A 24100-nucleotide genomic window follows, 5' to 3' on the forward strand; every position below is an offset into this window, starting at 1 on the left:
GAGGAAAACCCATCTGGTTCACTAATGCTCTTACCTGATCTGGCTTATATGTGAGTCCAGACCCACAGCAATGTGGTTGGCTCTTTAATGCCCTCCAGACAATTAGGGATGGGCAATAAATGCTGCTTAGCCAGTGATCCCTTCATCCTGTGAGTGAATAGCCAAAAAAATGCAATTTCGCTCTAAGAAGCACAGCTTCTCGAGTCTTTCACTCTGGTTTGTTATTGGGTAAGAGTCAGAGTTTAAAACCAACCATTATTGTCCATCTTTAATTAACCTTGACAAGGGATTAGAATTCGGGTCAGTGGCACCTGTACTCAAGTATAGGGAAACACGAGTGCAGCAAAAAGTGTTGCTATTTCCAATGTCTTCTTAGATGCGACAATATCTAGGTACAAAATTTTTGCTTTATGTCAGAAAAACAAAAAAAAAGTTTAAAAATTAGCATTAGTCCATTTAAAGCTATGTACCAGGGTATAAAGTCTGAGGTATAAATGAGAAGAGAAAAGAAATAAATGTAAACGTAATGATGAGAGCTACCTTCTTGAATGGTTGCAGTCCTTGAGGTGTAGGTATACCCTCAGTGCATATGCCTTTAGGAATAGACACAGGTCAGGAGAAGGAAAGAATTCATGACAAACAAGTAGATTTTGTGGCTGGGATCATTTTGTCCCAGGATATTGGTTTTGCTAGCAAGCTAACATCGTTGTCTATCCCTAATTGCTCTTGAACTGAGTGGTTTGCTCACTCAAGGACATTAGAAACCCAAATGGGCTTTTCATGATAATCAACAGTTTCAAAGTCCCATTTCCATTTCACAGTTATGTATTCCTGAATAATTTTCAAGAAATACTAATGTAACAGGAAAACAATAATGTACAGCAGTATAAATATTATTTTCCCTTCACTTTGATATTTCTCAAAATTGTCCTGATGTTTGCAAAGCAAAGGGCTTTGACAAGGTGTGATCTTTTTCAGCAATGTTCAAGATCTGTCCAATCAAATAGGTTTTATGAATACATTAAGGATCTGAGTTTAAATTCCACCAGTGATTGTAGTGGGATCTGAACCCTTGCCCTCAGCATTAGTATGAACTTCTGGACCGCTAGCCCAATGCAATTACTGCTGTGCTTCTAAGAAAACATTTGCTTAGCCAACCCTGGAAATTGGATAAACAATCTGACACTTCAGAGATCTAGACAAACCAATTGACTTGTTGCTGTTTATTTTTTTGAATTTTCAGTAGCTGCAGGGAATTTGCTTTTAGCTTCTAATATTTACAGCACTGGCTGAGAATGAGAATAAGCTGGAGCAAAATTCCATTTCTCCTCAGCTGTGTAGCTGTGAAGTGAGGTGTTTAACCGTTAGCTGTCAAGTTAAATTTGCTGTGCATCTGTAACTGGTTGGTGTTGCATTTCACTGGGTATTCAGTTCAATATGAAGCCGGAGCAGATCGATCTAGCACTATTCATTAGATTTCACATCAATTAATGAACAGCAGAATGTTTCTGAGCACCAGTTCACATTAAAGTTTGGTTATGGTTCCATTTCTAGACACTTTTATTCTGCAGAAAGCAAGAATGAATTACAGAATTTAGGAGCAAGGACTGATCACACAGCAGGGTGAAAGAAGTGAGGAAATAAGATTAAAAGCAACTTTTTCTTGTATTTATTTGGTTCCTACCCTATCATAGAATCTCCATAGTATGGAAGCAGGTCATTCGGCCCATTGAGTCCACACCAACTCTCTGAAGAGCATCCCATCCTTGTACCCCTGCATTCCCATGGATAATCCATCTAGCATGCACCTCCCTGCACACGATGGGCAATTTAGCTTGGCCAATCCACCAAACCTGCACATCTTTGGACTGTGGAAGGAAACTGACACAGACACAGGGAGAATGTGCAAGCTCCACACAGACAGTAACTCAGTAACCCTGGTCCCGTGAGGTATCAGTGTTAACCACTGAGCCACTGTGCCACTATCTTTTCACAACTGGGATCTCTACCTTTTGTGATTGCAAAGGCTACATTTTCCAATTGGACGAAAATGCAAACTAATGCTTGGGTCATGTTAGACCAGGGACTCTGCTAAAAGTTGTGGAGTCAACTTTATTATTACAACTTCAGACATCAGAACTCCCTCACATCAGGAGTTCAGCTGGAGGAGATAGTGGATTTAAAAGGCACTTCAGTACTTAAAAGTGCAACCATTTCTGTTGCAGCAAAGTAAAAAGATGCAAAGAAAGTTTGGATGAGGACAGAGGTGTCCACAGATTGACAAATAGGAATGGTGCTACAAGCAGTGAGGCAGAGAACAGGCACGGTGGCTCAGTGGTTAGCATGGCTGCTTCACAGCGCCAGGAACGGGGTTGGATTCCACTCTCAAGTGACTGTCTGTGTGCACGTTCTCCCTGTGTCTGCATGGGTTTGCTCCAGTTTTCTCCCATAGTCCAAAGATGTGGGAGATGTCCAAAGATGGATTGGCCATTGGAAATTGCCCATAATGCCCAGGGATATGCAGGCTAAGTGGTTAAGCCATGGGAAATGCAGCGTTATAGGGTAAGGTAGGGTGGATGGAATGTTCTTTAGAGGGTCAGTGTGGACTCGAATGGCCTGTTTCCACACTGTAGGGATTCTATAACAGAGTACCTTTATTTCAAATTCCAAAGAGAGCTCAAATGGTGGAATAGGAATTGATGATCCTATAGCTCTTTCAGAACTATACCTTGTGTGTCATCTTCCTCCAATGTTTCTTTCCCATCATTAACATTTGTATATTCATCTATATAATTATATTTACCATAGCCCAACAAATCCCTGATTTCACAAATTCAGATGGTCTGGAGGTTTCACAAATTTTCCAGACTGCACTGCCTTCAGACTTGTGAGATGGACAGACCGTTGAGTTGAGGATGGCTGACCTTGTTTTTGTTATAGATTTCTGGACTCAGCATTGCATTCTAGATCTTGTCCTGAATATGCGGATGTTTGTCATCCCCAAGCCACCGGTGGCTTCTGTGGATTCTTATGCAGCCCTTCTTCAAACTGTGCAAGCAAATCTTTAATCCCAGTTTGCCAGTGAACCAGTGCAGAGGTGTTTAAACTCTCTGTGTGAAGTTTGAAACTTTCATTCAACTTCTAAGGTTGCTTTCCTGGTGAAACCACCAGTGTTCATTTTCTTAGTCCTGCTACTTGAGGATTGCTGTTTACTTCATCTCTGTCACTTTTACGGATTATTCTCCATTGAAGGAGATTTGACTATGTCATATGAATTTTTTTATTCAGTTAGTTGCTGTCTGGACAACTTCAGTGAAAGACTCATCGCTGAACTGATGTGGGTTGCACTGCTCATTCTATTTCTCATCATTTGGGTCATGGAAACTTTGTTGACTTTTGTCATCTGACTCTCTTTGTTGTTGTTCAGAATCATAGAACCCCTCCAGTGTGGAAGCAGGCCATTCAGCTCATCGAGTCCACACCAACCTTCCTAAGAGTATCCCACTCAGACCCAACCCCATCTCTGTAACCTTCCATTTTCCACTGCTGCAGTCTATTAGATTGCTCAGCTCTCTGTACTGCTGACTGTCATCAAGCTTGAACTGGAAATTGCTTCTGCATTCTTTAGAATTCATCCTGCACAGCTAAATCAAATTCGAATCCACACTGCTGCTCACCATGTTGTATCAACAGATTATGCCAATCACTGCCAATGTATATTTGGGAGGATTGAAGTCACCATCTTCATGGTATGCCTGTGCCCATCAGTTCCAATGTGGTAGAGGTAATCCACCGGGTAATTTAATGGGAAGAGGCTCTTGAACAAGACGTCATGTATGAGTATAGTATGTATGGGTGGTAAAGACCTGGTTAAAAAGACTTTGCAAAGATTGAAAAGGACAATCATCTATGAGATCACAAGATGTCCTGCCTTCGCTACACCAGCCCTTATGAAATCATCAGATTCGGTGGAGCTTAATGAAGTCTTCAGCATTAACCCTTTCAGAACCACCACCTTGTACAACAATGATGACCTGGGCAATCAGTGCAACTAAACCATGACCAAGCAGTACAGAGAGAGAGATTTTAACCAGCCACACCAGATAAAAATGTACTGTTTCTGTGCTTCGGAGAGTATCCACTATTTGTGGATTAATCTTACACCATCGACTGATATTCTAACTGACCAATATTGCTGACAGTGCTTCTGCTACGGTGCCTGGTGCTTGCAGCTCTATACTAACATATGAGTGAGGTTCACCTGTTCAGGTGCAGCCAGGTCAGGCCCTCACTGATCCAGTTCCTAAGGCCAAGAATCACCATCAATCATAGAATCACTCAACACAGCAGGAGGCCATTTGGTCCATTGAACGCGTGCTAACCTTTTGAACGAGCTTTCCAGTCGCTCCCTCACGCTCACCCTGCAAATTTTTCCATCTTGAGAAAATATGTTGTTTTTAAAGTTAGTATTGAGTCTGATTTCACCGTTCCATGAGGGACTGGAATTGAGAGCGTAGCAAAAAGAGAAATCAAATTCACTTCGGCTCCAATCCCCATTTTGTTAGCAATTATTGTAAATCTGCATCTCAGCAGGACTCCTGTCAGTGGGACCTGTTGTCCATAAGGACATTCAGAGTGATGTCCTTATCTAAACACTCAGCTGTTCAGGTTGCCTTCTCAATGAAAATAAGCACATTACTGTAACATACTCACAGCTGAACATCAAGGAAGACTCGCTTATCCTCCCCAACATGAATTCTCCAGATACAGTCCTCGCCTTCATCGTAGGGTTCAGGCCAATTCGGAGAGAGAATCACTCCCGCAGGGCTCGACAACTCTCCCCCACAAACCGCTGAAACAAAGCAGAACAAGAGTGAAGCAACAACATGAAAAACACACCTCCACTCAGCAACTGTTCACACGGTTCTGGTGCTTTGCCCCTTGGGGATACTAGGACCTGGGACACAGTTTCAGAATAAGGTGGTACATATTTAAGATAGTTAAGATAAGGAGGAACTTCCTCTTTCTGACATTAATTAATCTTTGGAGTTCTCTCCCCCCTAAGAGCAGTGGGGTTGGGTTTAATTTATAATTGATCCACAGGGGAGTCAAAGGTTATAGGGCAGGGAGCAGGAAAGAAAAGCCACATCTGCCATGAACGTTTCAGTTAAAATTCACACAACATCGGGTTGCAGTCCAACAGGTTGATTTGCAAGTGCAAACTTTCAGAGCGCTGCTCCTTTACCAGGTAGCACTCTGAAAGCTTATACTTCCAAATATACCTGTTGGACTATATCCTGGTGTTGTGTGATTTTTAACTTTGTCCACCCCAATCCAACACCGGCACCTCCACATCATGATCTTTTTTAGATAGTGAACTCTTGAACGGCCAAATGGACTACCCTTCCTCCTCTCTTCATTGTTTTTGTTCTTAGTTCCTGCTGTGGGAAGAGATTTGTCCAAAATTCAGATGTCCCTTATGTTACAGTACTTCAGAAATGGCCAAACCTGTGTCCCCCAGTTATTAACCGAGTTGTCAGTTGGAACAACCTCTTTATCTGACCAGTGGTCTTTGATCTGAATCTGTAACTATGTTTCCGACTTCACAGATACTGCCACACACTTACGGGTTTCCAGCACTTTCTGTTCTTATTTCAGAGCAACTCTATTTGCCACAAAACTCATGAGTACACCCTGGGATCATGACAGGTGCTATATTAATGTGACTTTGATAGTTCACTCTTTCACTGAGCTAGAAAACTGAGCCCTGTTAGGATGCAAAGGCAGGGATTTGTGCTATTGATAATCAAGCTGTTCAGGTGTCTTATGTAACAGCTGAGATGGGTCTTGAACCAAGCCTGCTGGTTCAGAGATAGGGCCACTATCACTGCACATGAGCCAAGCCAGAGATTTCAATATGATATTAAAGGCGAATCCTTCAACCAGCACAAATTTGTTGGGCATGATTTCAGAGCTGGTTTCAGGTGCTGTGTGACTCTATGACTTCAGAATGTGTAAACAGGCGCCATGTTTGATTCCTTGTTATGACGTCAGTGGAGACTAATAAAGTTTTTGGTTAGAATTGGAAAAACCCAAGTATATACTCAAAGAATGAGGCCATAAGCTCAATGCTGTAATCAAAAGAATTTTTCTCCTCCAAAACCAAAAGTGCTTGAATACTAAAAACACGCTAACTTAAACAGGCTGTTGTGTTAAAGTACAATACACAAAGTTGTTTATAATCAGTACCAAATTTACTTCCAGACACATTTGATGTACATCTCTTATAATTGAAGTCAGATACTTAAACAGAAGTTGGAAGATTAGCCCCTTGAACAAATTTTTATTAATATAATGCTCTTCATGACCTCAGGATGTCCCAGTGAGCTTCCTGACCAAGTAGAGTATGTCTGAGATGAGATCAGGACGTGTTGGAAAAACTCAGCAGGTGAGGCCGCATCTGTAGAGGGAGAATTAGAGTTAACACAGTTTCAAAGATTTACACTAGGATTGAGATTTCCTGGGCTTTCCACTTACTTCCAGCAAGGCTGTTCCTTCAACTTGCTGTAGGTTCCCTGTTCTACACAGGCATTGCTAATGTCTTAAGCATAACCTCAAGGTTCAGGTCCTCCATTTGGCTCCATTATTAGGGTTGCCATGCAAAAGTAAAGTGCAGTTCTAGCCTCCCTGCTATAGGAAGGATGTTGTGAAACTTGAAAGGGTTCAGAGAACATTTACAAGGATATGCCAGGGTTGGAGGGTTAAAATTATAGGGACAAGCTGAATAGACTGGGGTTGTTTTCGTTGGAGTGTCAGAGGCTGAGGGGGTGACCTTCTAGAAGTTTATAAAATCATGAGGGGCATGGATAGGATGAATGGCCAAGGTCTCTTCTCCAGGGTGGAGTCCAAAACTAGAGGGCATAGGTTGAAGGTGAGAGGGGAAAGATTTAAAACAGACCTAAGGGGCAATATTTTTACACAGAGGGTGGTGTGTGTATGAAATGAGCTTCCAGAGGAAGTAGTGGAGGCTAGTACAATGACAACATTTAAAAGGCATCTGATGGGTATATGACTAAGAAAGGTTTAGAGGGATATGGGCCAGGTGCTAGCAAATGGACTAAGATTAATTTGGACATCTGGTCAGCATGGATGAGTTGAACTGAAGGGTCTCGTTCTATTCTGTACAGCTCAATGACTCTATGACTCCATCTGTGTCTGTGAGTTTGAGCCTTGTAGATGCTAACTTCAGTCTCTCTCTGTCCAGTGAATATTGCCTTATTCAAAGAGTCCTGCTGTCTTGGCAAATATGTTCCATCGATTAACTCCACGATGAAGCACACTGGTCAATCTACTCAGCTCATTGCAGGGGCTGGTTCAGAATCACACTGCATTAACTTACAAACTAACATGTCCTGTCCTCCAAAGGTGAAGAACCTTGGCTTGTTTTGATGTGGTGCAGTACAACATAAATTGCATTTTATTAACAATTCTTTAAATGAAAGAAGCTCTTGAAGAAATAAAGAAGATCAACCCATATCCTGCTTGAAAAACACTCATAAAAGGTATGTAAATGGTTGAGAATTTACCAAACATTTACCATTGTGACCCCATTTTGAGGCCTGAACATTGTCACAATCTGTTGGTGTAACTGAACACAGGGTGGTTGGGGTATGGGGGAGTAGACAGTTGGGTGTGGAGGGGTGGGGGGGATTTTTTTTCCCTTTATTCATTCACGGGATGAGGGCATTGCTGACCAGGCAACATTAACTGCCCCTACCTAATTGGTCAGGGGGCAGTTAAGAGTCAACCACATTGCTGTGGTCTGGAGTCACATATAGGCCAGGCCAGGTATGGATGGCAGTTTCCTTCTCTCAAGGAAGATAAATGAACCAGATGGGTTTTCCCTGACAATGGACAATGGATTCACAGTCAGCATTACAGTCCTAACTCCAGATACTTTTATTGAATTCAAATTCCACCACCTACCATGGTGGGATTCGAATCTGGGTCCCCAGATATTATCGGGGTCTCTGGGTTGACAATTCAGTGATAATATCATCAGACCATCACCACCCCTCATGGGAAGGCATGACCTGTGAGAGCTGTGGGAGGAGGGGAACCTTCAAGCCCACATCCTCAACATTTCAGCTGGCGATCCCACTTGGAACTTCGATCCCACTTGGAACTTCGATCCCACTTGGAATGGCTTCAGCTAGGAACTTCAGTGCAAAGTGCAGAAAGCAGTCAAACTTCCAGTACATTAAGGAGAGCTGCAGAATTTCATTTATATAATGAGATGTTCAGAATTCTGCCAGCCATATATACTTCATTTTTCTTTAAAATATTGGCTTCAATTATGTTATAAACTTTGATTATTAGTTTTATTTGCATTATCATCATAACTTGGCACCTGCTGCTAAGATGATCATTTAATAAATAAGGTGTGGAGGTGCCAGTGTTGGACTGCAGTAGACAAAGTCAGCAGTCAAAGGGATAGCACATCAGTTGCATGACATTTTGATCTTTTACTATAAATTCTGTATCCTATGATCCTGCCCCATTAGCTACCCGATGAAGGAGCACCCCTTCAAAAGCTTGTACTTCCAAATAAACCTGTTGGATTATACCCTCTTGATTAAAATTAAAAGGTACATTTACAATCCTCAATAATTGTACTTTCATGAATGATCCCACACACAAAGCTTGTACTTCCAAATAAACCTGTTGGATTGTAACCTGGTGGGATCATCCATAAAAGTACAATTACCGAGGATTGTAATAAAAACATGTCAGACCGTCCCTAGCACTGTGGTTATGATGTGCAAAATAAATATATTTTAAAATCCATTTTCTTCATTCCAATGGCACAAATATTCTCTTTACCTCTGCAAAGTGGTTCAGTCTCATTCCAGTATGGCTCCCTGATGTCTATGCACTCAATTACAGATGATCCATGTTCCATAGTGTAACCTGGATCACATGTGAACTCCACCACTGAGCCTACACTGTAGGAAGGATTGGTTGCAGTGAAGTTCCCATTCTGCATGTAAGGCTCAAAGCAGTGCCCACGCTCAAAGGCTGAGGAAAGATAAGATGTGACTGACTTGATGTTGAAACCAAATACATATTAAAAAAATTGTAATATTATTTGCTCACATTATCAGCTGAATAACAATACATTTGCATCGGTCCTTTAGAAATAAACAGCTTTCACAGCAAAGGAAAAACTAAAGCCTTTGGAAACAACATAAACTCAAGCCATTGTCATAGATTTGGAACCAGATCTTAAGGGGGGGAATTTAAAAGAAAACATTTCACACGAACGGCATGGTAAAAGTTTGGAACATTTGCACCAGTAGCAATTGGAATTAGATCTTTTGTTAAAACATAGATGGTTAGGTTTATTATCAAAAGGTCTTCAGTGATATGAGAAAAGTGGGTCTAGTTCAGCTGCAGATCAGCCATGATCTCCCTGAATGGCACCAGAACAGGCACTGGTCTATACCCCATTTTCAGGCTTGAATTTCTGCAAGTCCATGGTTTTCAAATCTATTTCTCAGGAACAAACCTTGATCCCACTGAATCAATTCATTCATTTTGTCCAGTTTTTCTGTTTTATATCAGAATCTCACAATCTCCTTGTACTATCCACTTGAAATTGGTGTTAAACACATGACCTTTATGGCTTAAAGAGGCAATGTTACTGTTGTATTGTTCTCAAAAGAATATTCTCACACTGTTATGCCTTGCCTGATTCTGAATCTAGGTCCCTTGCATTTCAGAACTGAATTGGACATCAATTACTGTCACCTCTTTCCAGTTGTAATGAGTGGTGAATGGGTGGAAGGATGGTGGTGGGGGCTGGAATACAATTCTACCTGACATTAGATCCCTTTTTCATCTTGAAATGGAAAGGTTGTTTGTACCTTCATATCGAATGTTGAATCCCCCTGCTGTCTTGGTTCCATCGGAGGTGAGTTCAATCCGAACAAATGGCTCATTGCTGATCAAACCTTCCAGGGGGAAGTACTCATTCTTTAAGGAGTCATATAGAGTTGATGATAAGGCTCCCTCTCCACTGTAGATGATCAGTCTGATCAATAAAGGAGGAAATTGAATGGGAGTTACAAACACTTCACAGACATTCTGTCCAGCATGCCCAATCCCCAGTCTTCATGCTACACACAGCTCTCCTCTTATCTTTTCTCCCTTGTGTATTTATCTAATTTCCCCTTGAATATTTCTGTCACCTCAACTGTTTCCTGCGGTAGGAAGCTTCCTTTCATAACCATTCCCTGAGAAAATTCACCATTGGTTTCAGTAGTCCTGGCCCCTATTTCTGATCTCACTCACATTCTCTACATTTACTCTTTCAAACCTCATTGTTGCCTTGAAGACCTCTATCAGGTCACCCCTTTCTCTTCTTGGTCCTACAGAAAAAGACCCAGCCTACTCAAACTTTCTCGGTATGAATAATGTCTCAGCTCTGTCCAAGTAAATTCTTTTTGAACCTTCTCAAGTGCCTGTTTCTCCCTTTAACATGTGGAAACTAAGGTATTCAGAGGTCTTCAAGTATGACCTAACCAAGATTCTATTACATATTCAATATAACTTCTGTGTTCTTCAATTTTATCCCATAGAAATGAATCCAGGCTCCTTGTTTGATTTTATTGGCCTTAATAGCCCACACCACCAGTTAGAATGATGTAAGTGCCTGTATCGTAGATCCTCCTACTTGATTTAGATACTTATTTTCCCAAGACTATGTGACCTTCTTCTCCTTTCTTCCAAGGTGGCTACCTAAAGCCTATCCATATTAGAGTTTGTTTTCCAATTGCGTTCTCATTTTGGAAGTTCATCTTTCTTGTTGGCCCCCTCTAAGTTAGTCAAGTTCCTGGTTTGATATAGTCTGCACATTTGGAAATTATATTTCACTGTAACTCATTTGCAGGAACCCTGATCACGAGGGATCCCAGTGCTGATCTTTGTAGAATCCTATCCTTTTCTTCTTATCTTTAAACTGCTTTTGTAACCAGTTTGTTTTCCATTTTGCTTCTTCATCACTGACCTTATTCATGAGTTTATTGCACAGTGGTTTATTGAAGGATTTTAAAAATTCCAAATTTATTGTCTGCTACATTATCTTTGACAATCCTTCTGTTAGTTTTCCAAATAATTCAATAAAGATTGGTCAAGTATGGCCTCCCCTTCTGGAAATTTATTTTTCTACCTAATTGTATTTTTATTTTTTAGCTGTATTTCTATGGTAAATTTGATTAAGACTTCCACTACCTTTCCAAACCACCAATGGTATGGTAAATGGTCTATGATTCCCTGAGTCTGTTCCAGCTCCTATTTTGTATGTAAGCATCATATGAGCTGCTCACACTCTGGCACCTTCCCTGTTTTGTATAAATATATTAATGCCTCTGCTACTTACTCCTTAAATTCTTTTAAGAGATGTGAATGTAACCCAATATTCTGAGATTGAGTTATTGGGCTTGAATATTAACTCTGTTACCCTCTCCACAGATGCTCTCAGATCTACCAAGTTTCTCGAATACTTCCTGTTTTAAAAAAAATTCAGATTTCCAGCATTTGCAGTTCTTTCCATTTATCTGGATGCAAAGTGGACCAGTTGCTTTATTCTTTCCTGCAGCGTCACTGAATTTTACAGTTCAGAAGGAGGCCATTCAATCCATCATGTCTGTGCCAGCTCTCGAAAGAGCTACTTAGTTAGTCTCACTCTCCAGCTCTATCTCTGCAGCCCTCTAAATTCATCACATTCGAATATATATCCAGCTTTTGAAACCCCCTATGGAATCTCCATCACAGCCAAAGGCAGTGCATTCCAAATCCTAACAACTCTCTGTGCAAACAGAGTTCTTTCTCTCCTCATTTCACTCCTAGCTCTCTTGCTGACAATCTTGAAATTGTGACCCTTGTACTGACATACCAACAAGTGGAAACAGAACATCCTGACATACCAACTATTGGAGACAAAATATTCTCTTTAGCCTGCCAAAATTACTCATAAAATTATTCATACTTTTAAAGACCTCAAAAAGGTCACCTTTGCTCCAAGGAGAATAAACCCAATTTCTCGACTCTTTCCTTGTATCTAGAATCCCTCATTCCTGCTACCATTCCTATTTGTACTCTCCCCAGGGCTTTAAAATCCTTCCTTAAATAAGGTGCCCAGAATACAACACTCCAGAGGAGTTCTGACCAATGATTTGTAGATTTTTGTGTTTTATTAGTTTAGCAATTATCTTCTTCCTTTCTATTTTAAATGTCTTCATATCTTTTTCGATCTTTTCTGCCAATGTCATGTGCACCATGTTAGTTGCCCTAATAAATATTAAACCATTGCGATGATTCAACATTTTCACAATTTGACCATCACTGCAGTGAATTTCTCCTTGATAAATTCCTTAGTGAACATCTTTCTTTCGTTCATTTTGTGTCTGAAGAACATTTAATGATTTTAACTCAGTATATCATGGAGTAACATCCTGTCAAGCAGTAGACTGGACTTCCAATATATAGAGACTCTTCAGACCAAATCATCCATGCCGACCAGATATCCCACTTCAATCTCGTCCCACCTGCCAGCACCCGGCCCATATCCCTCCAAACCCTTCCTATTCATATAACCAACCAAATGCCTTTTAAGTGGTGTAATTGTGCCAGCCTTCACCACTTCCTTGGCAGCCATTCCATACACGTACCACCCTCTGTGTGAGAAACTTGGCCCTCAGGTCTCTTTTATATCTTTACCCTCTCACCCTAAACCCATGCCCTCTAGTTCTGGACTCCCCCACCCCAGGGAAAAGACTTTGTCTATTTGCCCTTTCCATGCTCCTCATGATTTTATAAACTTCTATAAGGTCTTCCCTCAGCCTCTGGCACTCTAGGGAAAACAGCCCCAGCCTATTCAACCTCTTCTTATAACTCAAATCCTCCAACCCTGGCCAATAAAGGAAAGCATACCGTTGTGATATCTCAGAAGAAAGGCTTGAATATGTCATTCCCTCCAATAGCCACTATTTTCCACTGCTTCCTAATTTTGTTGTGACACACGTGTGTATAAACCAGGATGCAATACCCATGGACAGTGTTAATGAATTATTAAAGCTTCATATTGCTTTGAGGATTGTTCAACATTAAGAAAAATCTCTGAAGTTTAAGAATAAAACTTTGCTACTGATGGCTTAGTTAAAGGCCATTCAGAAGACTCACCTGCAGAATTATGCTTGGAGAGGGGAGATTCAAACCCATTATTATTACTGAGCTCGAGAATCATAGAAACATACAGCACAGAAGTGGCCTTTCAGCCCATCAAATTTGGACCACTAAAAGTATATTACCACCTACACTCGTCCCACTTTCCCACATTAGGCCCATAGCCTTTAATGCTATGACATTCTAAGTGCTCATCTAAATGCTTTTTAAAGGTTGTGAGGTTTCCCATCTCAACTGCCCTCCAAGGCAGAGTATTCCACACCTTCGCTACCTTCTGGGTGAAAACAGTTTTTCTCAAATTCCCCTCAAAACCTTTTGCCTTTCAATTATGCCACCTTGTAACTAAGGGGAACAACTGAAAAAAAGACATTTAGGTAAGTATGTGAACAAGAGATGCTCGGAGGAATGTAGGCCTAGCGCAGGAAGGTGGAACTAATTTAGTTTGGGATATGGTCAGCATGCACTAGTTGGACCGAAGGGTCTGTCTCCATGCTGTATGATTCTATAACTGCTTTCTATTCACGTTGTTCATAGCCCTCATAATCTTATGCACCTCTATCAGATCCCCTCTGCACCTTCTCTGATCTAAAGCTTATCCAGTCCCTCTTCATAGCTGAAATGGCTCATCATAGGCAGCATCCTGGTGAACCTCCTCAGCACCTCCTCCAATGCAATTACATCCTTCCTAAAGTATGGTGGCCAGTCCGTGCACAGTACTCCAGCCATAGCTTTAACAAAGATTCTGCACAGCTCCAACATAACCTCTCTGCTCTTATAATTCTTGTCATTAGAAGTTTCTATGCCTTCTTAACTATCCTAGTAACCTGTCCTTCAGCCACCTTCAGGAATCTGGGGACAAGTGATAAGGTTAGGGTTAATTCTAACCGAACCCTAATCCTTGACCCTCTGAGCTTCCTAGTGTCTTGCCATTCATTGAGCACTCCTTTGTCCTGCTCCTTCTTCCAAAGTGCTTCACCTCACGTTTATCAGGGTTAAATTCCACCTGCCACTGCCCATCTGACCAATCCTTTCATAGCTTCCAGCAACCTAACTCCTTTCTCCTTGCTGTCAACCATCCAGCCAATCTTGGTGTTCATCCTTTGTCGCATCCATCTAGTTTGTTTCTGGAATCATTCAGTCAGCTTCTTTCTCTAAAAGCTCAAAAACAAATAACTGAGGCTGCAGGAAATCTGAGCAGGTCTGAAAGCATCGTGGAGAGAATCAGGTCTCATGTTGCAGGTTAATTGCTCCGTTTTGATGATGCCTTTATGCTGCTTTGATGCAAATTCTGCTCAGAGTTACTTCATGGTCCAACAACATAGGAATCGTTGTGGGTCACTTTGGCTTTACGTTAGTTCAGAGGATGTAGGTGTTGGTGACAGGAACAATGTTCATATCCCATCCTTAATTGCCTTTGAGAAGGTGGTGGTGAGCTGTTTTCTTGAACAACAACTATGAAATTTTGGGTGCGAGCACACCCACAGTACTGTCAGTGAGGGAGTTTCAGGATTTTGACCCAGCAACAGTGAAGGAACAACGAGATGGTTGGATGATTTATAGCTTGGTGGGAACTTGAGGTGGTGGTGCTCTTGTTTTCTAGGTGGTAGAAATCATGCATTTCCAATATCCTGTTGTGCATCTTTGGTTACCTTTAGTTGGGTGCAATTATAAGTGTCTGGTATTTTCTTAATCTGTAGAATACTAGGACAAAGAGAAGCTATGGAAGGAGCTTCCCTAACTTGGCATTCAGTCAATTTGCTATATCAAGTTTTCTGCAAAGAGGATCTACAAAATGTTCATTATTTTTTCTAAACTAGCTCTGTAGTTTTGTTTAGCCATGCAAGCGTTGTGAAAATTGTTTATCATATTTAATCGATTGCTAAATCTCACCAGTTTGTAAATGACATAAAGATAGGTGGAGGGATGGGTAATGGTGAGGAAGCAGGGAGGGTACAGAAAGATTTGGACAGACTAGGAGAGTGGGCAAAGAAGTAGCAGATAGAATCCAGTGTGGACAAAGAACAAAAGAACAAAGAAAATTTACAGCCTAGGAACAGGCCCTTTGGCCCACCAATCCTGTGCCGATCCAAATCCACTGTCTGAACTTATCGCCCAATTTCTAAGGATCTGTATCCCTCTGCTCCCCATCTACTCATGCATCTGTCCAGACGCACCTTAAGTGAATCTACCGTGCCTGCCTCTACTACCTCTGCTGGCAACGCATTCCAGGCACCTACCACCCTCTGTGTATCGCCCTTAAACTTTTCACCTCTCACTTTGAACGCATGACCTCTCGGACAAGTGTGAGGCTATGCACTTTAGTATGAAGAATAGAGAGGCTGACTATTTTTGAAATGGGAAAGGCTTTGGAAATCTGAAGCACAAAAGCACTTGGGATTCCTAGCTCAGAATTCTCCTCGGCTAACATACAGTTTCTGTTTATTTCAACAGGGCTAAAATACAAGAGCAGAGATGTGCTACTGAGGCTATAAAAGGCTCTGGTCAGACTGCATTTGAAATATTTGAAATACTGTGAGCAGTTTTGGACACCTTATCTAAGGGAGATATGCTGGCTTTGGAAAGGGTCTGGGGGTGGGGGGGGGCGGTGTTTACAGTCTCAAAGTGAAAGGATGACTCTTTAGTACTAAGATCAGGAGGAATTTCTTCAGCCAGAGGGTGGTGAATCTGTGGAAATCATTGCTATCGAGGTCATTCAGTGTACTGAAGACAGACATTGATAGTTTCTTGATTCATAAGGGGATCAAGGGTTGTGAGGAGAAGGCAGGAGAATTGGGTTGAGAAACATCTTAACCATGACCAAATGGCAGAGCAGACTCAAATGGCTGAAAGGACAATTTCTGCTCTTATGTCTTAAGATCTTAGAGTCAAATGCAGGGAACGTTCATAGTGTAATGAATAACATTCAAGTGTTGACTCCTCAAAGAGTAGTAACTGTCAGAATGCGCTTTTACAAGTTTTGTGAAATTGATATTCTTAACACATTTTGTCAAGTTTACATCTACTGATCCCACAGAATATATTACTCATTTGACATCCTTATTTAATTCAGTAAGTTTGATACAAATTCTGATATAACCAATAAGTTTGAAACAAGTACTATGTCAAACCTCAGTTTGATTAGTCTGGTTACTAGCAAAATGGCCTCTTGATGAAACTGCTCCACCTCTCTTTTTTAGAAGCGAGTGTGACTTTTCTGGGTGAAAACAGCCAAATTGGTTTAATATCTGCTCTTAACTTTACTGGTTGCATTTAGTAGTTTTTAGTTTTCCAAAGCCTTTGAATAATTTTGGGAAATTAGTTCTGAATTTATTCTTAGGTTCTGGTTGTCAACTTCATCAATTTGAAAAAATACTAATTTCAGGTCCATTTATCCTCTTGTGTTTCGTCACAAATGTTCTTCTTTCTGGATGATGTAAAAATGATGTGTCGAAATTCCTCAATCTCAGTCTTGCAATGATCTATGCGTGTACTTTCAATTTGAACTCTTTTGGTCCTTGGGGTTGGATTGTTAATGGCTATAGTGTTTCTTGATTCAAAGTTCCATCTCATCAGAAAATACTGAGAGCTCTGCTCCTGTGTCAAGTTTAAAATTGTCAGGTTGTCAATTGATTTCTATATTAGTATTCCAGTATTTGCTTTTTAATTCCTTGATTTCCCCAAGGAAGATGATTTCTCTGCTGCCCTGAATTTCCAGAATGTTACTGTTTTTAAAGTGCTTTTCCGTCTATGTTAAAATGACACACTGATTTTAAGAAACTAAGTTTCCTGCAGATATAGCCCAGTTTCTGACAGGACTTCTTTTTGTGTGCTACAAAGTGATGCATTCCACTCTTTCTGTTTTGTAGCTCCTGTCCCCATGTGTTTTCAGTTTTGCACTCGATATAATGACTAACCTCAAACAGTTTTTAACATTGGACTTTTCTATTACCACAAATTAAAGCTCTGCTTTGTTTTCTTACTTCGGTCTGTCTCACAAGTTTCACCCCTTTAGTCAATGACTGGTCCATGTATCAAACTTTCCCGACAGCTCTATCCAATCCCAGTGGAAAAGCTCCGCAGCAAGTCGGAGCAGTGGGAGAATCTCCATGGATCAGCTCCAACTTGCTGCTGGGTCTCTTCAGTAGAGTAGACAGGCAGGATGCTGGAAGAACACAGCCAGCCAGGCAGCATCAGGAGGTGGAGAAGTCAACATTTAGGGTCTCTTACCAGGGCCACCATGCGTTGCTATTAGCTGGAGGATGATTGAGGTGCATTACACTCTAAAAGAGAAGCATTCAGTGTCTGATGACTTTTCAAAACTAAGCCCTTATTTAAGTTCCACTATTTACATTCGAACTCAGCAGAAGAATGTTGCTCCTCTTTACAGAGTATTTCCCTCACCATCAGACCATTATGTCATCTGACATTGCTTCCTGCGCACATGCTCAAATGCTAAACCTTTTTGCTATGATCAACAGCAGAGGGCATTCTGCTAATTTTGTTTGCATTGCCCATACAGTTCCAGACCGCAGGGGTTGACCGGACCTCCCAGTCACCGCCCATTTCAATTCCCCTAAACACTCCCTTTCCGACATGACCATCCTTGACCTCCTCCATTGCCAAAACAAACCACAGCTCCTATTGGAGGAATAACACCTTATCCTCCACCTATAGCCCAGAGGACTCAACGTTGAGCTCTCCAATTTCAAATAACTTCCCTCCCATCCCTTGACTCCCTTCCCAGTTCCACCCTCTCCCTGACACTGCTCCCTGCCACCAACTGTATTCATTCCTCCCCATTGACCAATCAGGTCATACCCTCTACCTGCCTTCACCAATCCCCACTTCACCACCCTGCCCTTGCCTCCCCCTTTATCTGAAGCTTCCCCAACACACACCACTAGTGCTGAAGGAGATTTATACCCGAAATGTTGACTTCCCCACCTCCTGATGCCACCTGGCTTGCTGTGTTCTCCCAGTCTCCTGCCTGTCTACCATATTCATTGTGGCAGCAATAACAGGAAATGGGAGCCATTGTGGGAAAATAGTTCGGTTCAATGAACAAGTAGCTCACTGAGATTTGCTCGGCTGTTGTCTTTTCTATGTATTACGTTGAGAGTTATATTCCACATACTGCCTTTAACATCTATGTATGTGTGTCCAGGGTGAGAAGGCTTCATTGTTCAAGGATTAATCTGTAAGTAAAGCTAGCTGTAACCCAAACTCTCCATTAAAAGAGAAATAGGAACATTAGAGCACTGTGTGAGACATCCTATTTTACCATGCTCCTGGAATTTAAATTGTCAAGATAGCAAGATGTCAGTGAGTCACAAATAAGAGAATCCACAATGAAGTGAAATGAAGATTTCAGCGATTTTATAAGGTAAAAACATCTGCTTCAATTGACAAAGTGCAAACATTTTCGTGTAGTTGCTTGTGGTACATTACAAAGCTATTTGTAGTCTGAATCCCCAGTGGATAATTCCTGTGCATCTATCTTTTAAATGCGGTCTGACAATATTGCACAGATGGGCAGGAGAAAACTGTGAGGAGAAATCACTGGAACCTCCCAAGCACCAGCAGCTTGTCTCCATCTCGAGCCGTGCTCTGCAAGCAGAGACTGGCAACGCTTCAGTGCTCACTGAACCATGAGCAAGTCGCTCCATGGGTTGGTATATTCAATGACGAAAGCCCTTCCTGAATTTGACCCTGAAAGATTACATTGACAGGGTCACAGTTACGATGTAACCGTGTTGGTCAGATTATCATACCGCACGGAAAGAGGGCCATTCAGCCTGTCATGCCTGTGCTAGTGCTTTGAAAGAAATATCTAATTAGTCCCACTCTCCTATTCCTCCCTCACAGCTCTATAAATACTTTCTTTACCGTGATATATTTCTCTTAATTTATTCATCGGATGTAGGCATCACTGGTTAAGACATGATCTTCTTGCCCTGGAGAATTTGGTAGGGAGCTGGCTCCTTGAACAGCTACAGTCTTGGGATGTGTGGATCCCCACAGTGTTGTGAGGAAGGGAGTTCAAGGATTTTGTCTTCAGAAACGGTGATACAATTCTAAATCAGTACATATCCCAAGTTACTATTGCACCTTATTCCACGATGTTGTGCAACGTGAAAGGGTGGGGCGGCATGATGGCTCAGTGGTTAGCACTGCTGCCTCACCACAGCAGGGACCCGGGTTCGATTCCAGCCTCAGAAGACTGTCTCTGTGGAGTTTGTACATTCTCCCCGTATCTGCGTGGGTTTCCTCTTGGTGCTCCGGTTTCCTCCCACAAGCAGGTTAGGTGAATTGGACATGGTAAATTGCTCATACTGTTCAGGGATGTGTAGGTTAGATGCACAAGTCAGGGGTAAATGTAGAATAGTAGGTAGGGAAATAGGTCTGGGTGTGTTACTCTTCAGAGGGTCAGTGCGGATTTATTGGGCCGAAGGACCTGTTTCCACACTGTAGGGATTCTATAAAATAAATTACAAGGATGTTGCCAGGGTTGGAGGGGTTGAGCTCTAGGGAGAGGCTGAATAGGTTGGGGCTGTTTTCCCTGGCGTGTTGGATGCTGAGGGGTGATCTTATAGAGGTTTATTAAATCATGAGGGGCATGGATAGGATAAATAGACAAGGTCTTTCCCCTGAGTTGGGGGAGTCCAGAACGAGAGGCCATAGATTTAGGGTGAGAGAGAAAAGATTTAAAAGGGTACTAAGGGGCAACCTTTTCTTGCAGAGGGTGTTGCGTGTATGGAATTGGCCAGAGGAAGTGGTGGAAGCTGGTACAATTACAACATTTAAAAGGCATCTGGATGGGTAAATGAATAGGAAGGGTTTAGAGGGATATGGACCAAGTGCTGACAAATGGGATTAGATTATGTTAGGATATCTGGTCAGCATGAACGAGTTGGACCGAAGGGTCTATTTCCATGCTGTACATCTCTATGACTCACCACCTTTCTTCCTGCTTCTCTTACTTCATAACACTCGGGATATAGCTCATTTTGATTCACCAACATCCTTGTTACGCAAGATGGGACATGTTACTCAATGAACGGTTCTATGTAAATGAAGCCTCTTGTTGTTGAGAAGGCTAAGTGTATCTTTCGCATCCGTAATTGGTAGCTCCTTATATTTTTTGACAATTGAATCGTGCTCAAACATTGAAGTTACATTTCTCAGGAAGCTTACCCTTTTCCAGAGTTTGAACAGATATTTGGATTTAACAGAAATTTTGTAAAGTGAAGCAGCAATGTTCAGTGAAGCACATAATCTCCCTCACAATGAAAAACTGTACTCCCTTGACTGATATCATGCTTATGATATACATGATTTCACAGTCATTTAACAGGCAGAGTAGAGAAAAAGCCTCTGGATGTGAAGTCTGCTTATGAATCTTACATTCAAGTCAGTGTGAAAGCAGGCCATTCAGTTCATCAAGTCCATACCTGACCTCTGAAGAGCCTTCCCATGGCTAATCCACCTGGCCTGTACGTCCCTGGACACTATTGGCAATTTAGTATGGCTAATCCACTAAAACCTGCAACTCTTTGGACTGTAGGAGGAAACCGGAGCACCCAGAGGAAATCCACGCAGACACAGGGAGAATGTGCAAATTTTACACAGACAGTCACCCGAGTCTGGAATCGAACCTGGGCCGCTGCCGCTGTGAGGCAGCAGTGCTAACCACTGAGCCACCGTGCCACCCCAGGGGGTGCCCAGTGTCAGCAGAGTTGGGTTGGGTGTAGGTACCTGGCTGGGGTTTTCTCTCGATTGACCAATTAATAGTCAGAGACAATGCTCATTGTCTAAGTGGATGGACTTGCCGAGACGGAGGGTCATTGGGAGATGGAGCTGAAAAGTGTGGTGCTGGAAAAGCACAGAAGGTCAGGCAACATCCGAAGAGCAGGAGAGTTGACGTTTCAGGCATAAGCCCTTCATCAGGAGGCCTGTCCCACCAGGAAACAGCTTTAAGCTGCATCTTCGAGGCAACATTTTGTTTTAACAAGGTTTGAATTCGACAATAAATAGCCACTACTGTGGAGGGGAGCCCTTCTCTCAGGTGGGTGGGTGTCACCTGTCAACAAACCCATAAGGGGCTACAACAAGATTCTCACGTGCCACTGATTGGATCTTGAAGGCATGACACAACATAAAAACTTAAAAACAAAGCCGGACTGACGTGGATGTTCACACCATGGAAATGTATCACATATCATGAATACATAGATTTGTCTCTGTTTTTCAACCTACCATCAGGAATTCATGATGTTCTGCCCCATCTAATTAGGTTACCTGGTTTCTGCCTTTGTGAGCTCTGCAAAATCTATTCCCGCTGTCCTTCCATATTTAATGTCCTTTTAAAAGGGTAGATCAAGCCTGGGTTTAACCTCTGACCTGAAATTCAATACACTGCAGTGCACCCTGAGCACCACTGGAGTGTCAGCCTACATTTATAGCACTGATATGCCTTATCCCCAACCAAACAGCTTCATTCAGTGGCTTCCCCAGTGCCTGGGTATAGATCTGGTGGGAGATCAAGACTAAGGCACAAGGAATCATGCAAGCCAAATCTCGTATCATGCGGATTAGCTTCAACACTGAGAACAGTTTGCATATGGCTGAAGAATTAAAGTGTCCACATTGGTGCATGGAAATCTGAAGAATCGCACCTTCAGATTGCCCTGGAAGAGCACCATTGTCAGAACCAGCCCCCTGTAGGAGTGAATGATGACCACCAACACCCTCATGATTCCTGAAGAAGGGCTCATGCCCGAAACGTCGATTCTCCTGCTCCTTGGATGCTGCCTGACCTGCTGGGCCTTTCCAGCAACACATTTTCAACACCCTACCATAGACAGTGCTCCCAACTGAAGACTCACAATGACTGGCAAGAACACACATCTAAACACTCACGTAATACCACCATAAGGTTAAAATCAGATGAATGAGGAACATGCTCCAAAGTCCATCTTACCTGTCACCCTGTCCAGCCAGAGAAACCTTTTCAAAGTGCATATGGAACTTTTGGCCTTTTGTGCCTTCAATTATCCAAGTGCAGTTTAAGTTGTTGCTATAGTTTGCAGGATAATTTGGTGACAGTACCCTACCAATGGTAGCATTGGATATAAATCCACCACAGGGTGCTAAGGAAAGAGAGAAAACAAGTGCAAAAGACAGTCAACATTAGATGAGAGGATTATTATCTATCAGGTAAACTTGTGCTTTGTCCCCCCCTCTAGTTTTTATCCTGTCTGAATGCTCAGATGTCTGCAGGGTTGTGGTTTCATAACTGGAGGTAGTACATTTACAGCTATTTGTCATATCTGTGTGTTCAAAGACTCCTAATCCATGGAGTGAATCACAGCCAAGTCTGAGCTCATTCCCACACAACATTGCACAGGCAGGGGTGTAATTCTGTGCGATGATGTCGACAGGGTGAGAGTGAACCAGCTGACGTCTTCGGAAACAAAAAAAAATTGTGGAGAGGTGATAAATGGGCTGCTGATTAACCGCATCCCATTATGCATGAGGACACCCCTACCCTGTGTATCTACCACAATATTTGCCATATTAGGAAACCATTCAAGAACAGGAATCATGACCCCTTCTTAATCCAGAGGCACCAAAGTCAACAGTTTCACCCATTGTAGCACCACTGTTGAAAATAGGTAACTTGGCATATACTTTGATTGGAATGTGAGATGTTTCTGGTCTCAACTTCCATGAGGGGCAATATCCTTAACTATTTGGTTAACAAGGAAACATCTGTCTGCAAAGCAACCTGTTCACGTGGAAAATCCTGAACTGGGAATTTTCAGAACATATTGAATAGACAAATATATTCAAACACAATTAATGGAGTTTCCCTTTAGGAGAAGATATGGAGCAAAAGTTAATTTTCAACTACAGTGCAGTGTGTCTTGCATTTACTGTGTTATTTTCTTGTGAGTCCTCAGAGAGATAGGTCATCAGCTATATTTAAATTGCAGTAGGAGTTGCTATTTGCAGCTATCACATAGAGTGATTTTAATTTTCAGTGTAGGTAGTAATCAGGTATTAGTCAATTGGTCAATGCCCTCTCCGTTCCACTTTCCTTCCCAGTGACTTCAATGAAGTTGGCTGCTACTAAGTTTCTGCCACCATCAAAACTTAAAATCTGACCTGATGTATTTAAAGGGCTGTCTCAAAGCATTCAGCAGCAAGACCTTCTGAAAATACATATTTAAAATGTCACTGTTTGTTGGTGATGTTCATATTTTTCTTCACGCTTTCCTCTACTCAAGCTCCCTGTAACTGAGATCGACCACTTTCACTCTGACTTTCTCACTGAAGGTGCAATCCATGAATGTCACAAAGACCATTAATGACCATTTCCAGAGCAAATCCCATCCATGCTAGTCCTGGACGGTGATTAGAAGATACATTGGATGGAAACATTTATTAGCAGCTCAGTACGAAGTCGTGCCCAACACCAAGAGGACCTAATCAGTATTGATAGTCCACAGTAGTTCACAACTGGCATGTCCAATGTTCAACTAATACACTGGAATATCAGTTAGCTCATGGAAACATCCATTTATAACAATGCACTGCTACTCCACAGTCTACATTTGCCTACACTCAACTAGTACTCTGCAATACTTTGTCAGCACGCAGCTAAATGCATCTGGTACATGACAATTGTCCACAATACACCTTTACCGGTCCTAAACCTCTGACTGACATCTTGGACAATACAAGATTATCAGGAACTCCTGTGAAACTGTGGTTGCATCACTGACAGAGAAATGGGGGAAGAACTAGAACAGTCGATTCTGTCATCGATGAGGGTGTCGGAGCCTCTTACTTT

The 24100-nt window shown here is 41.9% G+C and overlaps 1 protein-coding gene across 2 annotated transcripts in view; it reads right to left on the bottom strand.

Annotated features, from left to right (window-relative positions):
- The window catches only part of LOC122562553 (seizure 6-like protein), a 255166-nt gene that overhangs the window by 58497 nt on the left and 172569 nt on the right, over window positions 1–24100 (bottom strand). For both annotated transcript variants that reach the window (XM_043715477.1, XM_043715479.1), the window contains exons 6-9: window positions 22226–22394; window positions 9927–10093; window positions 8884–9078; window positions 4714–4852 (exon numbers count right to left, since the gene is read on the bottom strand). In XM_043715477.1, the coding sequence (XP_043571412.1) occupies window positions 4714–4852; window positions 8884–9078; window positions 9927–10093; window positions 22226–22394 (670 nt within the window). The remainder of the gene's footprint in view (window positions 1–4713; window positions 4853–8883; window positions 9079–9926; window positions 10094–22225; window positions 22395–24100) is intronic.

Source organism: Chiloscyllium plagiosum, chromosome 25, assembly GCF_004010195.1.
Source record: "Chiloscyllium plagiosum isolate BGI_BamShark_2017 chromosome 25, ASM401019v2, whole genome shotgun sequence".
Taxonomy (NCBI): domain Eukaryota; kingdom Metazoa; phylum Chordata; class Chondrichthyes; order Orectolobiformes; family Hemiscylliidae; genus Chiloscyllium; species Chiloscyllium plagiosum.